Source organism: Drosophila yakuba, chromosome X, assembly GCF_016746365.2.
Source record: "Drosophila yakuba strain Tai18E2 chromosome X, Prin_Dyak_Tai18E2_2.1, whole genome shotgun sequence".
Classification (NCBI taxonomy): domain Eukaryota; kingdom Metazoa; phylum Arthropoda; class Insecta; order Diptera; family Drosophilidae; genus Drosophila; species Drosophila yakuba.
The window spans coordinates 16,683,800-16,704,687 of NC_052526.2; the positions used below are offsets into that span (position 1 = coordinate 16,683,800).

The 20,888-nt window shown below is 45.6% G+C and overlaps 4 protein-coding genes across 14 annotated transcripts; 2 read left to right on the plus strand and 2 right to left on the minus strand.

Annotated features, from left to right (window-relative positions):
• Positions 1 to 66: 66 nt before the first annotated feature.
• Positions 67 to 1,219, plus strand: LOC6525695 (NADH dehydrogenase [ubiquinone] flavoprotein 2, mitochondrial). The gene is made up of 3 exons (XM_002101481.3): positions 67 to 227; positions 360 to 878; positions 964 to 1,219. Exons 1-3 carry the CDS (start codon positions 189 to 191, stop codon positions 1,132 to 1,134), a joined length of 729 nt encoding a protein of 242 aa, XP_002101517.1. The 5' UTR covers positions 67 to 188; the 3' UTR covers positions 1,135 to 1,219.
• Positions 1,220 to 1,404: 185 nt separating this feature from the next.
• LOC6525696 (nucleolin 1) lies at positions 1,405 to 3,926 on the minus strand. 2 transcript variants are annotated; one of them, XM_039370584.1, is made up of 3 exons: positions 2,980 to 3,926; positions 2,309 to 2,743; positions 1,405 to 2,059 (listed from the first exon to the last, which is right to left on the minus strand). In XM_039370584.1, the coding sequence occupies exons 1-2, from the start codon at positions 3,733 to 3,735 to the stop codon at positions 2,330 to 2,332; spliced, it is 1,170 nt and encodes a 389-aa protein (XP_039226518.1). In that variant the 5' UTR covers positions 3,736 to 3,926; the 3' UTR covers positions 1,405 to 2,059; positions 2,309 to 2,329. The 2 variants fall into 2 exon arrangements, with proteins under 2 accessions (XP_039226518.1, XP_002101518.2); XM_002101482.3 differs by having other exon boundaries at positions 2,340 to 2,743; positions 2,980 to 3,925.
• A 222-nt stretch (positions 3,927 to 4,148) lies between these two features.
• Positions 4,149 to 6,876, plus strand: LOC6525697 (probable ATP-dependent RNA helicase DDX10). The gene is made up of 2 exons (XM_002101483.4): positions 4,149 to 4,625; positions 4,700 to 6,876. Exons 1-2 carry the CDS (start codon positions 4,239 to 4,241, stop codon positions 6,782 to 6,784), a joined length of 2,472 nt encoding a protein of 823 aa, XP_002101519.1. The 5' UTR covers positions 4,149 to 4,238; the 3' UTR covers positions 6,785 to 6,876.
• A 160-nt stretch (positions 6,877 to 7,036) lies between these two features.
• Positions 7,037 to 20,713, minus strand: LOC6525698 (rho GTPase-activating protein 190). Of its 10 annotated transcripts, none has more exons than XM_015190936.2 (16): positions 20,632 to 20,713; positions 17,017 to 18,309; positions 16,186 to 16,868; positions 15,280 to 15,862; positions 15,021 to 15,199; positions 14,718 to 14,960; positions 14,587 to 14,652; positions 13,960 to 14,085; positions 12,804 to 12,848; positions 11,742 to 12,239; positions 10,961 to 11,194; positions 10,666 to 10,718; positions 10,206 to 10,602; positions 10,018 to 10,149; positions 9,814 to 9,958; positions 7,037 to 9,740 (listed from the first exon to the last, which is right to left on the minus strand). In XM_015190936.2, the coding sequence occupies exons 2-16, from the start codon at positions 18,297 to 18,299 to the stop codon at positions 9,542 to 9,544; spliced, it is 4,866 nt and encodes a 1,621-aa protein (XP_015046422.1). In that variant the 5' UTR covers positions 18,300 to 18,309; positions 20,632 to 20,713; the 3' UTR covers positions 7,037 to 9,541. The 10 variants fall into 10 exon arrangements, with proteins under 10 accessions (XP_015046422.1, XP_015046418.1, XP_039226473.1 ...); XM_015190932.3 differs by lacking the exon at positions 20,632 to 20,713 and adding an exon at positions 20,238 to 20,608; XM_039370539.1 differs by lacking the exon at positions 20,632 to 20,713 and adding an exon at positions 19,282 to 19,427 and having other exon boundaries at positions 10,970 to 11,194.
• Positions 20,714 to 20,888: the final 175 nt, after the last annotated feature.

The following is a 20,888-nucleotide window of genomic DNA, read 5'->3' on the forward strand; positions in this document are numbered from 1 at the left end:
AGTAAAATCTTTGTACAAGATATGTAAAGATTTGCTCATCCCTGACGACACACGCCAGTGTTGAAAAACGCTCCGCCGAAAATCAGCTGTAAGCGGTGCTTGTTAAAAAAAAAACTGACAGCAGCCGACGGACTTCACATAACATAAGAGCAAATTTTTAGCCTTTTCATTATTTTGGAAACGCCAGAATGCTGACAAACTGTGCCTCCAAGACGCTGGCCGCCGTGGTGAGTAGCACAGCCATCCAAACTAGCCAGTAATTTGCGGTGGCAGCCGGGGGAACCAACCTGTTCCTCCCTGGGTTATATAATTCGCGACAGGAAAACAATAACATTAAGGATATGTGTTGTTATTTGCAGCGCGCCAACATTCGGGCCATTGCCACCAGCAGTGCCCGGGCCAGCGACAATCTGTTCGTCCATCGCGACACACCGGAGGATAATCCGAACATCCCGTTTGAGTTCACGGCGGAGAACAAGAAGCGCGTGGAGGCCATACTCAGCATCTATCCGGAGGGGCACAAGCGCGGCGCCATGATCCCTCTGCTCGATCTGGCACAGCGCCAGTACGGCTGGCTGCCAATCTCCGCCATGCACAAGGTGGCTGAGATCCTCCAGCTGCCCAACATGCGCGTCTACGAGGTGGCCACTTTCTATACGATGTTCATGCGCAAGCCCACTGGCAAGTATCACATCCAGGTGTGCACCACCACGCCCTGCTGGCTACGCGGATCGGACGACATTCTGGAGACCTGCAAGAAGCAGCTGGGCATCGGCGTCGGCGACACCACCAAGGACAAGAAGTTCACCATCTCGGAGGTCGAGTGCCTGGGCGCCTGTGTCAATGCGCCAATGGTGGCGATCAACGATGACTACTATGTAAGCAATTCTAGCTGCAAAATGTGTTTCCTGGTCATTTGTTGTTAGAAAATCCGGCATTGCTAACGTATCTTTCATTTTGCAGGAGGATCTGACGGCCAAGGACATGCAGGATATCCTGAACGACCTGAAGGCGGACAAGATATCGCCCCCTGGTCCACGCAACGGACGCTTTGCCAGCGAGCCAAAGGGCGAGCCCACTTCCCTGAGCGAGGAGCCCAAGGGACCTGGCTTTGGTCTGCAGGCCGGTCTGTAGAGGATAAGCAAGGAGCAGAACCTATCACTGATTGTCGAACGAAAGTTAAATAAATGTTAAGCAACTCTTAGAGGTCATTGATAAAGGATTTGTGAATTATTTGTGGAAACGCCCTTTTAATAATAGATTTTCTGTTGCCACCAATCACTTTCCAATTTAAATGCTTAAATATACAATATTAACTTTCCAAAACAATTTGTAATTGTTGACCAGTACAAGTAACTAGATGTGAAAGATCGCCAGAACCCCATTGAATCACAAAAGCGCGAGTGGAGTTTTCATATCTTTTACATTTCATGATTTTTTATTTTGTAGTTGAAACGGTAGCGTTCCCTTGCTAATTATTATGTTATTACTTGGTGTGTTCTATTGCATATGTAGGTATGAACGTATATTATGAATTGAGATGATTGGAAGAGTAGTTAAGAGGCTATTTTCAGCTGCGGCAATTGGCCCACAGGGACATCAATTACTCGGGATAGAACTAAAACTACACAAACTTAGGCTTACATTCTACGCTGGTTGAGTGCAGCAAAACCAGATATAATACTACATATATGCTCTATGCTGCAATCGTTCGCCAGTCCTTACTTATGTGCTAAAATCCGAATTTAATGTTTAGTAATATTATATTTTGTTGCCTGTGAAGGTGTCTGCCAATAGTCAGAATTATGGACACGAGGTGGTTTGGCTTCGCCAGCGAGCTTTGTTAAAACCAATGACGAAGAAGGAAAGAGTTTGTTAAAATCCACTGGATCCGCCTTGGGTCACCTCTCCACGTACACCGGTCCACACGCATCATTAGAGTCTATGCCAACAAAAAAAAAGGTAAAATGTACTAAAATCCTAAACGAACCGCCTCCGCTGACGATAACTTTAAGGAGGCAGGGCCGTTGCCCTTTCTCAATCCTCGCCGTAAAAAATGCTGAAAGGAAGAATAATTATTTATTGACATGAGTAAAACGGTTGAGTATGGGTATCAAGCTATAAACAAATTAAGGAAGAAAATAAGACACAGTGTGTAAAATTATACAAACAAAATTATGCAAAGAAACGAGATATAAAAAAAACCATTTAATCATGGCAATGAAAAGTGACAGAACTAAATTAAAAACTTCGGCGCGAAAAAGAAGTATTTAAATGAATTACTTTAGGGCTGTGTCATTATTCTAACCTCATTTTGTATATAGAGATATTAAACGCACCGGTTTTTGGCGGCTGACCGCTTCGAGGAGCGTTCAATGCGATTGTGTAGATTTGTCCTGGGATAGCATTCATCGACGAGTCGCTCGGTCTTCTTCGGCGATTCGCGCAGCTCCTTGGCATCAACGTTCTGCTGGGTTATTAGTTCCCGCATAAACTTCTCGATTAAGGCGTCGCACGCCAGATTTTTCCTTGGCTCCCAGGAATCATCCTGGGGTCCATACTTTTTCCATCTGATCTTGAACATGTCGCCCTCCTTGGTGACCACATAATCAATTATTTTTTCCACTTCCCATTGCTTTTCTGGATCGGTCGGGTCTCCGACTTTCTTGGTACCGGCGGTCGGTCGACCGCGTCCCTTGGTTTTTTTAACATTTTGCGTGGCCTTCGATTTTGCTACAACCTTCTGCAAAACAACGACGATGAGAAAGTTATATTAAAAAGATTGTCTTGTAAGGGCTATCTTATAAACTAATGAATCTGAAAGTACGAGGTATTTTTGGCTCAAGTAATCTTCATATAAAGCCATAAGTCAATTTGCACAGTTTCCAATCAGAGTTTCATGTTGTGATTCCAGAAAGAAGTAAGGTTCATGATCCAATTGGGACTAGTAGGTTTTGATTTTTTGATTGTACGACTCACCTGGGGTTGGGCTGATTGGTCTTCATCGTTTTCCACATCGTTGTCGGCCTCTGAATCCTCTTCAGCGGCCTTTTTGCCATTTTTAGGGGTAGAAGGCTTAGCCTTGCTAAGCTTGCGCTTCTTGATTGGATTAGATGCATCTGCGCCGGCTTTGGAGGTGGAGGGCAGGTCCTCGCTATCTTCGGTTCCAGCGGGCACTGATCGTCTTGACTTGCGTTTGACCCCTACCTTCTTTGACGAGCCGTCGACACTCACGTCCACATCGGAATCATTGGCATCGTCCTCTGAATCCTCTACAGCGACTTTTTTACCATTTTTGGCGGCCGGAGTGGTGGCTTTTCTGGCCCTGCCCACCTTGCGCTTGTTCCTGGGATTTGATACATCTGCGGCGTTGGAGGACTGGTCATCGCTGTCTTCGGTTCCAGAGGCCACCGAATCCTCTACAACCAACTTTTTACCATTTTTGCCGGCTGCAGTGCTGGCTTTCCTGCCCCTGCCCACTTTGCGCTTGTTCCTGGCATTTGATACATCCGCGGCATTGGAGTTGGAGGTCTGGTCATCGCTGTCTTCGCTTCCAGAGGCCACTGTCAGTGGAGCCTTGCGTTTGTTGGCCGGCTTCTTGGACAATCTGCCCGAGGGGTTGGAGGCGCTGGTGTTCCCATTGGACCCCTGCTGATCCTTATCCTCGTTTTCGCTCTCGGCGGCAACTCCGTTCCTGCGCTTACTTTCTGCCACCTTCTTGCCCAGCTTTGCCATAATGCGTCTGGTTATCCGGTAGTGTTTGGTTGTGTGGAATCGTCCCGTCCTATATACTATCGCTATACGATGGCGAATCCGATCGGAACGCAAATGGGCAATTGGTTACTTAAATTGCCGCGTACCAAGAAAACAAATTTTTAATAGAGTTTTTCGACGACTGTACACTTGACAGTGTTACCAGACTGTAAAACTGCAAGTGCACGAATACAAGATATGCAGTTCTATGAATGGTATAAATATATAATCTGTGGGAATATATATTTCATATTGTACGAACAAGCTCAAGAGATTTAATGCAGTAAAAGTATTATTTCAAATATTTTTCCTAAATTCTAAAAAAACGGTAATACAAAATTTGTGATAGGAATTAATCGATACATTTTACTTGAAATGCGTATGAATCGATTTAAGAATCGACTTCTCTGTCATCCCTAATACCAACCGCGTGCGAATTTCAATACGTTTCGAATCGAGCGCATTTCGACCAATAAACAGAGGGAATGCAACGCCAGAAACCCAAGGGACCCGGCAAACCGGGTCCGCGTTTCAAGCCGGGCTCCGGCAAGAACAAAGGAGCTGCTGGTGGCCGAAAAAGTGGCGACAACAACCAGAAACGTCCGCGCCAGGAGCTCAACAAGTCGCGACTGGCCGCCACCGAAGCGGAGATCAAGGAACTGCAGGCCAAATACGCGGAGATCGATGCTACTACCATCAAGAAGTTCGCCCACTTTCCGCTGTCCAAGAAGACCCTAAAGGCACTGACGGAGTCCAAGTTCGTGCATCCCACACAGGTGCAGCGGGACAGCATTGGACCGGCACTGCAGGGCAAGGATGTGCTGGGTGCGGCCGTCACAGGCAGTGGCAAGACACTGGCCTTTCTCATACCCGTAAGTTGGTCCCCCCGCTTCTTTGAAAGAATGCAAGGCTGAATGCAAGTTATACAATGGTCCATCTATTGCAGGTTCTGGAGCATCTATTCATGAACAAATGGTCGCGCTCCGATGGCGTTGGCGCCATCATCATCTCGCCCACCCGCGAGCTGGCCTACCAGATATTCGAGACCCTAAAGAAGGTGGGGAAACACCACGACTTCTCCGCCGGCCTCATCATCGGAGGCAAGAACCTGAAGTTCGAGCGGACTCGCATGGACCAGTGCAACATACTAATTTGCACACCCGGCAGGTTGCTGCAGCACATGGACGAGAATCCGCTCTTCAATACGAGCACCATGGAGGTGTTGGTGCTGGATGAAGCCGATCGCTGTTTGGATATGGGTTTCCAGAAGGCCCTAAACTCAATCATAGAAAATTTCCCACCCGTGCGTCAAACGATGCTATTCTCGGCCACGCAAACAAACACGGTGCAGGACTTAGCAAGGCTTAATCTAAAGGATCCGGTCTACGTTGGCTACGGAGGAGCGACAGCAGGTGAAGAACCCAGCTCCAGCACGAAGAAGGCTCCAAGCACCGCTGTCTTGGCGGTTCCCGAGCTTTTGCAGCAGAGCTATGTGGTGTTGAACCTCGAGGATAAGATCACCATGCTGTGGTCGTTCATCAAGAACCATTTGAAGCAAAAGATCATTGTCTTCGTATCCAGTTGCAAGCAGGCCAAGTACCTGTACGAGATATTTTGCAAACTGCGACCGGGTAGCCCGCTGCTGGCTCTTTATGGAACCCTCCATCAGGATCGTCGCATTGCCATCTACGAGGATTTCCTTCGTAAGAGCCACGTCGTCATGTTCTCCACTGATGTGGCATCGCGCGGCCTGGACTTTCCTGCTGTCAATTGGGTGGTGCAGTTGGACTGCCCAGAGGATGTTTCCCAGTACATTCACCGAGCGGGACGCTCTGCCCGAAACAAGACACGCGGCGAGTGTCTGTTGGTTTTGACGCCCAGCGAGGAGGAGTACATGATTAGTGCACTTAAGGAACAGTTGAATATCGACATTCGGTGTGTGCAAATCGATCCCAAGAAGCTCTTCTCGCCGCGCGTCAAGATCGAAGCCTTCCTGGCCCAATTTCCCGAACTGAGAGCCACCGCCCAGCGCGCCTTCCTTTCGTACATAAAATCCGTGTTCCTGATGCGCAACAAGCGCTTGTTCAATGTGTTTAGCCTCGATTTAGATGCATTCGCTCAGTCGCTGGGCTTGGCGGTTACGCCGCGTGTTCCCTTCCTCGAAAAATTCCTGTGGCGCCAGAAGCAGCTGCAGCAGCAGAAGGAACAAGGTGATAAACCAACAGCTGACAATCCAGTGCTCAGCAAGATGACCAAGCAGCAGAGCTTTGGCGGCGCTGATGATGATGAAGAGAACAGTGATGACGACGACTTTATCAAGGTGAAACGTAAGGATCACGATGTGGAAGGAGAACCAGTTCAACTGGACGAAGACGAAGCCACAGAGAACGAGGCAGAGGGACCACTTGTAGTGCCCAAGCGAGAGAAGCTGGTGACCAAGGCCTCGCTGGCCAAGAAGGCGCTGAAGAAGAACCTGCAGGTCAACTCCAAGCTGAAGTTCGATGACGAGGGCGAAACTATGGCAGATGATCGCAGCCAAATGAAGGCTTTGAGTGCCAGGCAGAGAACAGAGAACCAAGACGACGACGATGGAGGCATCGATCTTGTGCTGTCCAAGGCACTGCTCACAGAGGAGGATCAATACGACAAGCAGCGATTCCGGGAGCTGGTCAAGAAGCGGCACAAGCTGCAACGTGAGAAGCTGCGCAAGAAGACGGTGGAGGCCAAGGGCAGCGACGAGGAAGATGAGCACCAGGATGATGGCAATGCCGACGATGCTGGCAGTGAGAGTGACCATTCAGTGGACCTCTCCTGGCTGCCGGATCCCGACAAGGTCTATAAAAACAAGGCTAACACTTCGGATGGTAATGAAGACGCGCATACTGAATCCAAATCAGAGTCAAGCGATGCATCCGACGATGAGGACGAAGATGACTCCGATGATGAACCCGCCTACAAAAAGTCCAAGCTGACGAATAAGATGACACTTATGGACACGGAGGCCATCGCGGCCAGCCTTTTGGGCAGCTAAGTGGGGGCTCGCCTGTGGGAATAAATTAATGCAAATTACTGTGTAAAAATAATGTGTAGTTTAATAGAAGCTTGTTTTTATTGATACTTCAACTTTATGCCGATGTTATTTTAATTGGGCTCACTGAAAGAAAACTAAACTTAAATGTTTTAAAATACGGTCGTGTAATTATTTGTTATTCCCAGGGCCAATTAAGTAGATACATTTGTATCTGTGAGGAGGTTCACCCCCAGTAAAAAGTCGCTTGGCAAATGCTTCACAAATATTTGGAAAATGCCCACAAATTTATTACTTTTGTTTCGTTTGATTTGATTTCATTATGTTTTCGCTCTCGTCTTTTGGTTGCGGCGGCTCCACACCGCTACCAGCCCATCGGATGGAGTCCAGTGGAGCGGTGGTCACCCATCAGACATGGCGTATCCGGCATCCAGAATCCGCAGCGTGGAGGTGGTGAGTGATGGAGCTGGGAGGGCGGGACGGGGATTCGCTGGATTCTGCGCGGGAATGGGTTCGTTTTGGGTGGATAGGGGACTCTCCTTTCCGGTTGGAAAGGCGGGAGGGGGCGTGGCTGCGTGGCATGGGCGTGGCATAAAATTTGCTTTTAAAAATATCATTACACATCACGTCAATTACAATTTTTTTTTGTTCGATTTGTTTTGCTTTTTCATTTTTTTGTTTCGTTTAGACATATTTGCTTGTTTTTTGTTTTTTTTTTTTTATGTTTTTGTTTCAGTTTAGCGTATATATGTACGTGTACAAATAATGCAATAGACACACATCTATACAAATTATACTATATAATGGTTAAGTTTTTCTTTTCTTTTTCTCTCGTTATTTGTTGTAAATTTCATTTGGAGTGCTTAATTCTTTTGTTTTTTGTTTTTTTTTGTATTATTATTATTATTCTTTTTTTGTTTGGCAACAGATCTCGCGTTATTTTCTTCCTTTGAGTTTGAGGTCCGTTTCAGACACAAGATACACAATTATATATAATTAGGTTTCGGTTTGTATATAAAAAATTAATGCTCAATTACAAGGAATAACACTTAGGCGTATGTTGTCTACAATTGTTTACGATTTTGCATTTCTTAGTCGTTCCTTCTGCCTGTTGAAATTGCGTTTTGTGGAAAATCTGCTGCTCGCTTTTAGTTAAAATATATGCGTACATGAGTAGAAATTGTATAATTTGTTGTTGTTTTTTTTCGCTAATTCGATACGACAGTACACGCACACACACACACACACACACTCAGTTTGCTTTTGGTTTTTGAGAGACAGAATAGAGAGTATTACATTAAGGATTATATGCCTGGCTAATGCAAATATCAATTAGACAATCAGTGGAGATTCGAGTGTGGGGGAAACTTGAGTTCGCTTCGCTTTGCTTCATTTTATTTTTTTTATTTGTATAATTGTTTTTATTTGTAACTTTATTTGTAGTTTTTTGTGGGAGATTTCCTTTGCCGTAGTAATTATCATTTTCATTTGTTTTTCGCTTATATGTTAGCTATATAATTATATAGTGTATATCTAGTTGGATGACAAACATACATATACAGACACACACACTGAGAGATGCACATTTAGTTTAGCTCGAAAATTAGATTTTGCTCGGTTGTTTTTATTGGGTTTTCTGTTCTTGTTGTTGTGTTGATGTTCTTGTGTTGTTTATAGTGTACTCCTTTCTACGCTTGTCCTTTCTCCCCCTCCTCCTTCTCGCCTACTTTCTCCTATACTAGACACACAGACATTTAGTGGTATTTAAATATATATTATATATCTAGCATTATCGCTATTGTGTTTATGTGGAAATTGGTTGGCTGATCGCGCATTATTTTTAACATACAATTACAATTACAATTACATTTATAACATACACAGATACACAGTAAATTTTATTTAACCATCTTCCTGCAGACATCTTACTAGATATCTCCCCATGCTTTCATACATTTATTTCTTGGTTGTTTTTTTTTTGTTTTTGTTTTTGTTCTCTTTTTGTTTTTGCATTTGTTTGTTTTACTTTTTAGTTATGTTCTGGTTTTTTGTGCGTTGTCGTTGGCGCCCCCGCCCCGCCCCTCGTAATGGAAGGATCGTTTGTGGATGGCGGGTGACAGGTGGCAGGGGAGGAGGGGGGTGGGGGCGGAGACTGGCGGTGGCCGAGGGGCGGGGAATGGGGGGCGGCGAGGGGAGGTCTCACTCAATGGATGCAACGACAAAAGGGACGCACCAGCACACAGAGAAAATACTTGACGCGTTTACATATATCACGGAAACACAACAAAGCCATCGATACAAAATATATATTGTATATATAAAAAATAAATATACCCTACTTAGCCAAGTTCTGTTCTCTCGCTCGCTCGCACGCTCGCACACACAATCACGAATCACGATACACACACGATGCACACAATAGACCCAAGTATATTATATACTATTATAAATATGTATATGCCTGGCTGCTGATCCTCATTTGAATGAATCGATCGATCGATGGGCTGCCTCCTGCTAACGCCTCCTGCCTCCTCCTGCTTCATCCTGCATCATCCTGCTACCTCCTGCTTCCTTCTCCCTATGGCTATTACTAATATGCTCCTTAGATCACCCAAAAAACACAAAGCACACATGGCACACATGGCACTGGCGCCCACATTCATACACAAACGCACATTGAATCTAACTATCTCGTTTTGGCTTCGCGTCCGGCGGTCAAGTAGAAGTCCAAGTGTGCCATGGCCTGGCGGGGATCTAGGCCTAGACCATGACAAAAGCGTCCTTGCCGCAGAACAGATACGGGAACTGGTCAATCATTGTCTGGACAATGTCCTCTAGATACGGACGCAGCTGCTCAAAGTGGCCCATGTCGGTGAAGTCGATGGGTATGAGTGTGGGCCACCAGCAGATGGCCAAATTCTTGCTGTCCATGCTATTCAGCTTCGAGTTATCCGATACGCTGTGTGGAGCAAATATATACATAAGTAAATATCAACGAATCAGAGACAGTGGATTTCTTTTGCCCAACTTACTGCACAAAGTGCTGGAATATGTATTTGAGTATGGCAAAGTTGATGGGCGGCAGCTTCTGGAGCAGCGATTTTAAAGCTATCAAGCGGCAACTCCGGTCCGTTTTGACCTCAACATTCAGCTTGGAATTGCCCACACCTCGGGAACCTTGTAAGTAAAAATATGTTAAACGCGTTCGCAGGGACTACATTTTGTCTGCTACATACCGGCAATCTCCTCCAGCTCCTTGATGATGTCCTTGCTGAACAGCGGAGGCAGGCGCTTGGAGAAGAAGTCCTTCAGTGCCGTGGCCACGGCATTGACGGGAATATCCAGCGCATCAATCTCAGTATTGGTATCTGGATTGCAAGACATTATAATTTGTTTGCGACTGTAACTCTGTTGTGACTCTTACCCTCCTCGAAGCGTTGGAACAGCATGTCGACATGCGCTCTACTTCCGGGCACCCTATAAATGCCCTCGGAGTCCAGGCCCTCCTTCTCGATAAACTCGACGCATTTGTTGAGGAAAATGGGTATCTCGCCCTGTTCGGAGGTAATCATCAGCTTGCCAAATTGCGCCTCCACGGATTCAACGAGGCCCTTGGCATTCTGCTTGAGTTTGCGCTTGAGCTTCTTCTCCTGCTCCTTCTCCTTCTCCTGGAGCTTGCGCTGCCTGGCCGTTTCCTCCTTGATGCGCCGCTTCTCCAGCTTCTCAAAGTCCTTCAAGCACTTGGCCTGGTTCATGTTGTACTCGGGCAAATTCTCTGCACCGAAGATGCCGGCACCCGCCAGCTCTGGCACCATCGAATACTGCAGGAAAAGGAGGATCGGTTCAAGTTGTACAAATGTAGATATTATTTCAGGGACACCCACCTCTGGCGACTTGTCGCTCTTCATGAACTCCGGAACGCAAGGCTCTGGTTTCTCTGTGAAAATTCAAAGAAAATGCAATGCATTAGATATTATGTATTTGTATTTGGTTAGGATGATTTAATAATTAAAAGAAATGAATGAAATTTAGTTCTAAACGATGCAGCATGCTCCACCTGCAGCCGCTGCACCGTTTGAATGCAAAGTTTTTGTAGATACAAACAGTTTGCCAGCTTCCAGTGAAGATATATGTACATATATGTAGATATAAGCAAAGAACACAAATCACGACACATACTTTTCTCACCTGGCCCGCCGCCGCCAATGGCCATGCGCTGGTAGTGCAGCGGAATCTCCGGCGGACTCACATACGAGCCGAACGGAGGAACACGCGGCGTCTGCACCGGAATGGCCACCTTCTTTTTCTTCTGCTTCTTGGCGGCCACCGGCTTCTTGCTGGCCTTGTAGTAGGCATTCTGCTGGCGCACCCGTCGCTCCGTGGAACTGGCACAGCTGTCGGATTCGGTGCAGTCTGCGGATGACACGGAAGATTGGTTTGAGAAGTGTGTTCCCCTTGGTTCGGGTAAGGAGCAGCGAGGGACACAGGACAATGCTGTGTTCGAGAAGCAATGACACAATCTTGTTCTACTCCAAAGCGAACTTGATCCTAACATTTTAAATGCAAACTAAGAGTGATCACATTTTTAAGTAACAACGTTATAGAAAACATAGTAAAAAAAATGAGCATATGTGTATCACAGTTATTTGTTGAATTTGAAAGATAGTATTTGCTTCCGCCAAATAAACTACTCATTCAGTGTTTGTCACACATATACATTATTCTTAAAAAAACAAATGCGTTCTTCCCGATAAAAAGTTCAAAAACTATAGTATTAATGAAATTTAAAAAAATATATATAATTTCGATCTGTTAGCATCAAGTTCGTGGAGTCATCAGCATGGCTGTGTGCAGGGTGAGTGATTTGGGTGAGTTAGTGGGCGAGGAGGATAGTTAGTTAGTTAGTTAGTTCTAGCGAAACGATGCTGCGCTGCGATTGGAGTTTCCCTGGCATCAATACCTTCATTTTCGTAGATCTGCTCATACTCGGCGAGCTCCTCGGAATCCTCATCCTCGCCATCCAACTGGGCATGATCGTACCGCTTGCCGTCCTTGTCGCCCGGCTCCAGATACGAATCCCCCATGCAGCCACTGCCGGAGCCCAGACCCAGGCCCAGTCCAGTGCTGCCCGAACCCGAACCGGATCCGGAGCCCGAACCGGAGCCGGTGAAATTCATCTTGGCCACCGCATCGCTGACCAGCTGGAAGTTCTTCATGTTCAGCTTGCCCGGCTGCTGGGTGGGCAGGGTGAAGGTGGAGGAGCTCATGGCCGGGCAATTGCGACTGGGCGCCTCGCCCACTTTGAGCGTTTGACTGGGTCCCTTTGGGCGGATTTTGTTCAGATTGGAGTCGATGTGCCGTCGGCCGGTGGTGTAGGCATGTGTGGAACCGCTGAAGTTGTTCCATATCAAGTTCTTGTTCATGTTGCGCCGCCCATCGCTCTTGTCCTCCAGCCACTCTAAATTATCCACGCGATTTGTGTTTTGGGGGGAGAGAAGCAGAGATTCACAATTAGCCCAATCGAAGGTGATTCCTCTGCGTGTGAACTTCTCTAACTATAAATGCATCAGTCTGGGGCACAATTACTACTTGATATAAAACGAATAATTTGATATGAGCTCTTGGCAATTGCGTCACATTTATGCTTATTACTTATAACTTGTAAGTGAGTTGTTATCAACAAAACATGAGCGATACATGTAATATACGCAAGTTACTTATTCAATATCAGTTAAGTGTAACATTTTATTCATTTAAATATAGATTACACTCTGAATAAAGACGATTCAAGCCTGGCTTATTCACTCAAATAAAATATTATTCATTTTATATTCAAGAAAATATATACAAGAATAAGTTACGGGGGCAAGCAGGTAAATAAACTCGAGGGATTCGTGCCGGGGTTTGGGTTTGGGTTCGGTTCGATTGGATTGGATTTTCAGGCAGTGCTTCGGTTGCATATTCACAGAACAGAAAAGGACTTAATCTAGTGTCTAGAAGGTAAGTGAAACGTGAGATTAACCTGCATCATGGGTGGCCAGTGAATCCTTGGACCCGCTAACATCCGCTGCGTGTCGGGAAACGAGAAAAACGAGAGCAAACACACCGGATACCAGATTTAAAATGGACTCAAATTCCGACGAGTGATTTCACAAAAAAATATATTTATAAGAGGAACAGATTGAGCAAAGCAAAAGGAGAACGTGGGGAACAGCAAACGAACGAAAGAACATCTGTACAATCGGATTCCCAACGATATGGCGATTGGCATTTGGCATTTGCATTTGGATTTTGGCCGGGGGTCGTGGGTCGGGCACCATGGCGACATGGACAAATCGTGGGCACATGGAATATATACATAAACAGCTTTACTGGCAGACAGTACGGGCTCACGAAACTGAAGAGTTCACGAAAACCAAAACGAGGTAACATAGCAAAGGAACATTCGAAAAAAAAAAAAACCGGAAGGATCGGGTAGAAACATTCAGGTGGTGGAGCGAATGAAAGTTGATTCGATTGATTAAGATCGCACGGATAGATCTGGTGAGTTATCCTTGCAGAGGATGCCAGAAAAGCATATTTTCAAAATCTAGATCTTACTCAAGTTGGCCTTCAAAATACCATAATATACGTTTCAATAAACTTTTGGGCGATTTCTACATTACTCTTAGTCTACATAACAATTCCAAGAGGAATTTTATATATATATATATACATATACACTTTCTCATTATGTATGCAACTTTATCACAATTGGTTTCAAATTCTGAATAATACCATATTGTATATTACAAACTATTTACAGAGCATTAAAGACAATCCATCATAGTTCGAGTCTATTCGCTTCCTATTTTTTTCACAATTCAAACGAAACATTTTCAAAACAATGCAACAAACTCAGGATAAACTTCTCTGTAAGGATGTCACCTCACCAGCTTTACCCGAAAATAAAGAATCAAAGGGAAGAAAGTGAGGTTCAGGAGCGGATTGACGGGTTGGTGAAGATTCGTTGGTGTTTTTTTTTCGAGTGATCACAACAAGGAAACCAAATAGATAATTGAATAATTCAAAAACTCTAAGGGATGATAACGAGATAGAGGGAGACAGATAGAAATAAGAGAGAGAGAGATAGAGATAAACGAGAATATAGGAGAAATATATTCAAATAGTTAGATTACATGTTATTTCTTCCAAACTTGATTCTGAAGCCGAAACGAATTGACTCTTATATGTGCATGTAATGAGCTGATGATCTGGAGGGGCTGGCTCTGGAGGAGTTGTTGGAGGAGGGAATATCTGGAATCCTTATATATTTTCGTTTTGTTTTTTTGGTTTTTTTTTTTTTTTTTTTTGATTGAGTATTGTTTGTTTGAGAGCAAATAATTTGATTTGCAATAGGCAAAACGACAACAACAAATACACACACAGAGATAAATCGATAAAAAATGGTTAAGGTTAATCGTTAATTAATAATAATCATTATATATATGATATAGATAGATATGGCGCATATAAGTATATATGGTATGGCATGGAAATGGCACGATCTCGATATCCACGATTTGGCAATGAAACGGATGGATGAATGAATGAATGAATAAATGAATGAATGAATGGTTTGGATGATGGAATGGATGAATATTCAAACATGGATAATTATATCGTATATTGGGTATGTATAATATATATATAGTTCATTGGCTATGGATCACGAATTCTGAATGAGTTTGGTTTGGTTTGGTTTTGTTTTAGGTGGGGTCTTTTGGCTTGGTCGTTTTGGGATCAGTGGCCAGCATGGAACTTACTTTGATGCAGGTGCTTCGGCTTTTCGTTGTCATCGTAGATTTCATCTAATGATATATCTCTTTCTTCTGCAAATTAAAAGATGTTAGATTAGAGAGGCTTCCGGGAGCATCGGCTCGATGGATTGACTCACCATTTAATGAGTTGAGAGATCGGGTTGGAGCCATTTCGTAGTTTTCACTGCCGGAACCATCGGTTCCCAGCGTATTGGACAGCATATAGCTCTCATGGCGCGGCGGCGGGCGTGGCATCTGGTTAACCGAGTTCTCCAGCGTGCCCTCGCCCGAATCCAAAGTAATTGACTCCTCCACATGCAGGTTCTCCACCTCGTACTTGTTGTCCCATGCCGTCTTCAGGAATGGATTATAGAATGCAACTGTAGAACGAGTCACAACGTAAGATTCAATGCCTCGAATTTGTTTCATAATTCACTTACACTTGACATACTGATCCGCCGAGAAGGTCATGAAGCTGCCCTTGAAGCGATCGGCCACCGCATTGCCCTCGGTGATCAGATACTGGCAAATATCGCTGTTGAAGAAGGCATTAACGCCTCCGCTCTCGGTCACCGCGATAATCTGCAATGGAATGTTGGCATTCTGTGCTGCCAGGATGCTAAACACATGAAACGGAAAGGAAGAACCAATCCTTAATGCTTGTAAATGCCTTAAATCGTCATAGATAAGTGAACTCACCTTAGATTTGCCAACGATGATCGACGCTTGGCCGAGTAAAAGTAAATGTAGCCATGGATTAGTTCATCGCGGTACTGGCTAGTGCCATGATATGAGGAAAGGATAAACTCGACCCGCCGCTTGGCATCGCCAATAAAGACGTCGATAATGATGGAGTGCTCGTTGGCTTTCACCAGCGTCGATTCCTCCACCAGCGGCTGGACAATGTTCTCGATGTCGTACTGATCGCCACAGAAGATGCAGCACAGGATGCGCAGGTCGGTGTGATTGGAGGGATACGGCTCGTAGCTCTTCATCTCAGTCAGCTTCAGCGACAGGATGACTATGTTGAGTATGTCATAGACGTACTTCTGGTGATTCTGCGTATGATCGATGAAGTCGCAATGCAGCATCTCCGACAGGCGCATGCCCTCGTTACGCAAGTATTCCACCTCGTTCTCCTTGAGATCCTGTGGCTGGTAGACCAGCACGATCGGCAGGTTCTCGAACTTGTCCTCCAGCTCCAGGTTGCAGAGCAGCGTGCGCTCCAAGTTGTCCTTGAGCGTCTCAAAAGATTGCTGGTTGGAATACACGCAAATGAGACCTGCAAAAAATCGAAATTTCTTAGTTGCAGTACTTGAAGCGTTTAACACATTTCTCTATGTCATCGGGCAGGTATGTCAATCTTTTTTCATTAAGCAAAAACAATCATCAATAGGCAATTAGTAATTCGAAATCAAAAGGCTGTGAGTAAGCAACATGATCTCATATGCCAGCAATATAAATTCGTTAGTCCGTTAATTAGCTAACTACTATATCTTGGGAGCATAGTGAGCCGCAGGGCAATTAAGTGCAATTACTTGAGTGAGCTTTACTTATTATAAGGTGCCAGCCCCTATTTGTGATTCTATGAAACACCAAACCTACCACTCGAATAGACATCTATGGCCTTGAAGGCCTCCATGTCGCCGTTGGCGATGCGATAATTGAGATAATACGTCTGGTTCTCGTAGATGTACTCGCCCTTGCTCCCGGTGCAGATGCGGATGTCGTTGAGCAGATCGCTGGCCAGGTGCTCGGAGCCCACGATCAGCAGATTGAGCGTGCGGTCACTACCGCTGCCGGAACTCTTCCAGCCACCGCCGCTGGGCGTCTTGTGGTTGCTGGCCGATTTGTCGGATAACACCTCCTCAATTAGGCTATCCACACAGTTGTAGAAGAAGGGGCAGTGATCGCGGATGGGGCAGTGGATGAAGCGCAGGTGCTGGACAAGCATCAATCGCCGCTCCTGGTCCAAGCGATCGAGCATCTTGTAGCGTGAATCCTCCTGTATGACATCGGTGATCTGGCGCACATCTTCCTGCGTGATGTTGTCAACGTTCTTGAACTGTAGAAAATATTGAGCGTGTTCCAGCAGAAGCTCCACAAAATTCTGTTTGCTCTTCTCGATGATGTCGTCCTGGTGAATATCGTAGATCTGCTGGCAATCATGCTCCGAAAGCGCCTCAAAGCATTCGCGTCCCATGAACAGGACGCGCACCTCGGACAGCTGCTTGCCGGGCGTCACAAAGCCCGACTCCTCAAGTAGCATTTTAAATTGCTGCTTCCATCTAAGGGGATAAAATGATACAGACACGTTTTATATGTGTTGAAATATAACTGAAAGCTCAACAAATCAATAGAGTAATGCGGATTGCTATTACAACTCCCCCCATTGTAAAATGACTTAATTAAATTACACGTTTGGTCGGAACTCACCCAATTTTCTTCTTGTCCTGCTGCACCGAGTTTAAGTAGTTACGGAAGACAGTCTCTGCCTCGGAAGTCTCCAGCACATCGAAGGGAATGCGGGCCTCATCCTCCGCCTCGTCCATGTCCACCAGCTCCGTCCACGAGGCCTGCGGGCACTCGAAGAAGTACTGCTCGAACTCGATGTGATTCTGCAGATAGTTCCTGGCGCACTCCCAAGCATCGTCATCGCTGATATTTAATGCCCCAATGTCCGGCAGCAGGTACTCCAGGGCCAGGGCAAACTTGTCCAAGTACTGATGCAGTTTCTTGTTTAGATGATCGTCGCGCAGCTTTTTCATGTGTCGCCGGAATAGTTTCTGGCCAGCCTCGTGACCAAATATGTTGAGGAACTCGTTCCACTCGCGGTATTGCGACAGCATTTTGGAGCCCTGCGACCACAGGACATGATAGTCGGTAATCTGGTTGCGAATTAGTCGCGTCACCGCCTCGGATCGTGTGTCCAGCAGTTCTTTGCGCGACTTGGCCGACTCCTGATACGAGATGATCTTGACCCGATTCTTAACCTTGTCGATCATCTGGGCGAGCAGGAGGAAGGCCAAATCGATGTTGATGCTCTCGTGGGCCGACGTCTCAATTAGCTGCACGGTGCTCTTGTAATCCTTTCGCTGGCTAATCTTCTCCGCCTCGCGAACATACAACTCATAGGCATCGTCGTTCTTTGTGGTCACCAGCACCAGGGGTTTCTTGTTCTTCAGTATGGTGGCGATCACATTCTGCACGAACTCCACCTGCTTCTCCACACTGCGATTGGGCACTGGACTCACATCGAAGACGACCACAAAGCCATCGATACTGAGCCGGCCATCGGGCATGACCTTCTGTTCGTACTCCTTCTCAATGCCCAACTGATTTTTGCATATGTACATAAGCTTCTCCGCGGAGAACACCTTGGTGGCCGTGCAGCGCTTCGAGTATGGATCCATCTTTCCCACCTTAAAGGCCTGGAATGTGGAGTCGTCCATGAACTCCGTCTGCTCGATGATATTAAATTGGTACTCGACGCCCTCCTCCGTCGTCTTGCGCACATCGCCCCAGTAGAGGAAGTGGTCATTGTTTACGATCCGGCCACTAAAGTCGCTCTGGCTAAGCACTGATATGTGATCGATGAAGTAGTCGTCGGCCATCGGGCGCATGAATCTGTTGCACAGGCATGACTTGCCCACTCCCACCTGGCCGCGGTCCTTTTCGGTCCCGGATAGTCCAATGACCGAGATGTTAAACTGACGCATCTTGACGTTCCTGCAAGGATTCAAGCGTGAAATAGGTGTATTAGATACTGGTTTGTAGATTCGCAGAATAATGCTGAAAGCACAACAAAATGTTACGGAACAGGTAATTCCGAATTGGGAATTTCGCATGTGTTTTTGTTCAAAGTTACGATTGTGCCTTATCATATCGATAAGGGGTTATCTAGTGACGCTTTTCCTAACATGCCTATTAACATGACACAATGTTGTAACCTTGTATCCATCGACAAATGATTCACTCAATCAGTTCAAAAGTGAATATTCGAAGATATCAATAACCTGGGATAACCTGTTATAGTATAACAATTTAGGATGTCATTGCGTGAAAAGAGCAATATAAATGCTTTTCTTTTCAGAATTTCACATTAAAATATATATCCCCGTTTTATAGGGATATACAAAAAGGAAAGCGTGGGATAGACCTTGCTTCGGCTCACTATATTGTGTTTACGTGGAAATGCCAGCTAAAGGATATCTTCGGTTATTTAGGGATAACCTCTATGTTTCTTCGGGGACACACACGGAAAGTCGTCGATTTCTGGTCACTTTTTCACGGCAAATGGCTGGCTTGCGATGCCAGGCGATGACTATTATCCAAGATAACCTTCGAGTTGGAGATTCGCCCCGTGTCCCCCGCGCCGTCTGCTCCAATTGGCCGCAGGACCTTCACATTTTCGCACACTTTTCGCCAGTCTAGGACTTTGTCATGGGTTCCTTTCGGCTACAACTACGCAGTTACGGATACATCCACGGATTGGGGGTCCAAAATCACGAGAGAGCGAGAGCGAGAGATTGGCTGCTGCGATGTGACAAAAAAAAAAAAAAACACACAGAAACGGAGAAGAAAAACGCGAAAGCGATTTTCTTATGCCGGCGCTACCCGAAAAATCATTCCATGTGATTTTTGGCCAACGAATTTCCGCGAATTGTGATTTCACAACAAATGCACAGGGCTGTTTTTTACCTGCTTTCTCTTCGGTTTCTCGGTGTGATCTTTGTATTTATTTATATGGCTAGTTTTTATACAACATTTTCGGCAAGTAGGGAAAGTCAGTCTGCAACAAATCCTTTTTCCTTCCTGACTGCGGCGGCTGTTCTGTCGCAGCGCTGCTTTTGCTGCTGCTGCAAACGACACGGCGCAACTCTCCAAAGAGAGAGAGAATCAGAGTCTGAGCGACTGAGAGTGAGTTAGTGAGAGTGGAAAGCGGAGAGAGCGCGTGGGTGGATGTGAATGTGTTTGTTGTTGCTATTGCTGTTGCTGTTGTTAGTGCACTCCAATTTGTTGCTGTTATCCTCGAGTGGGAGTGCAACTGTGTGGGTGTGTGTGGTTGTGCGTTTTTAAATGAGAGTGGAAATAATAAATTCCCCACTGGTCTTTAATTGAGTTTTTCCGGCGTACAAACACTGCACACACGCACACACACACACACACATGCATGCTGGACAAGTGCAGCGCAGAAGCGAAATTGGATCTGCAACAGATTTCCTGTACATTCCCCGCGCTGCACAACAAAACTAACAACAACAACAGCAACAGTCAGAGCCAAAGCGAAGGAAGCGGAGAGCAACGATCCAGTGATAACAACAACGACAAAGGCAAAAAGAAATGAGAAAGCAAGGAGGAAGGAGAGGAGGAAGAGATAGTACTGCAAGTGCATGTGCAATGGTACAATTACAAGCACAAACACCGACGGGTGGGGCGGGAACGGGAGAGAGAGAGAGCGCAATGGCGAGAGACACAACACCAAACAAATTTTGGAAACGAATTTTCAGATTTGTTGCAGAAAAGAAAAACACTGTTGCCGCATCCGCCTAACCATCCCGCTCTAGCGCACACACTCCCAGCATCACGGCATCTCGCTCTCTCCGTGCTCGCATGCTGCGTGTGTGTGCGTGGGTTCTGTGTGTGTGAACAATTACCTGCAGCTGCGCACAAAGAATTCAAGTTTAATCCGCCTCGGCGACACTTTTTCTTGAAGCCCGTGCTTCTTGGCTTTCTTGCCGGTCACTTGACAAAATACTAAGCAAATGTATTTGTTGTATTTGTTTCAATAATTATTTTCCCACCACGAAACTCTCACTCACTCACACGCACACAGGCGCACACACTAAAGACAAGGGAGAGCGGGAGAGCGAGAGGAGAGAGGTGCAGCGCGTACACAACGTATACAAAAGACAATTACGAATCAGCATCGTAAACGCACACTGGAAGAGGATGCCTAAAACGTCCTGACTCAAATCAGGATTCAAAACACAAAACTCAAAGCCGAATGCCAGCGAATTCGCAAATTACGCACGCACGATCGCTACTCACAATTATTGTAATTCACATCCGAGCTTTAATTTAACAACAACAAAAACTAGAGCTGGAACTTATTCCGATGCTTGTTAGGTATTATCGATAACACATAACACGACAAGTGAAAGGGTGGCAAGACTGGCCCCCACAGAGAAACAGATGGTAGGTGTACTCGCTAAGTGGCGTATCGATAACAAGCATGATGCGATAAAAAGCTGAGTACTGATAATTATTTGAAGCGCTAAATTTGAACTTAAGAAAGTGTTGTGTTA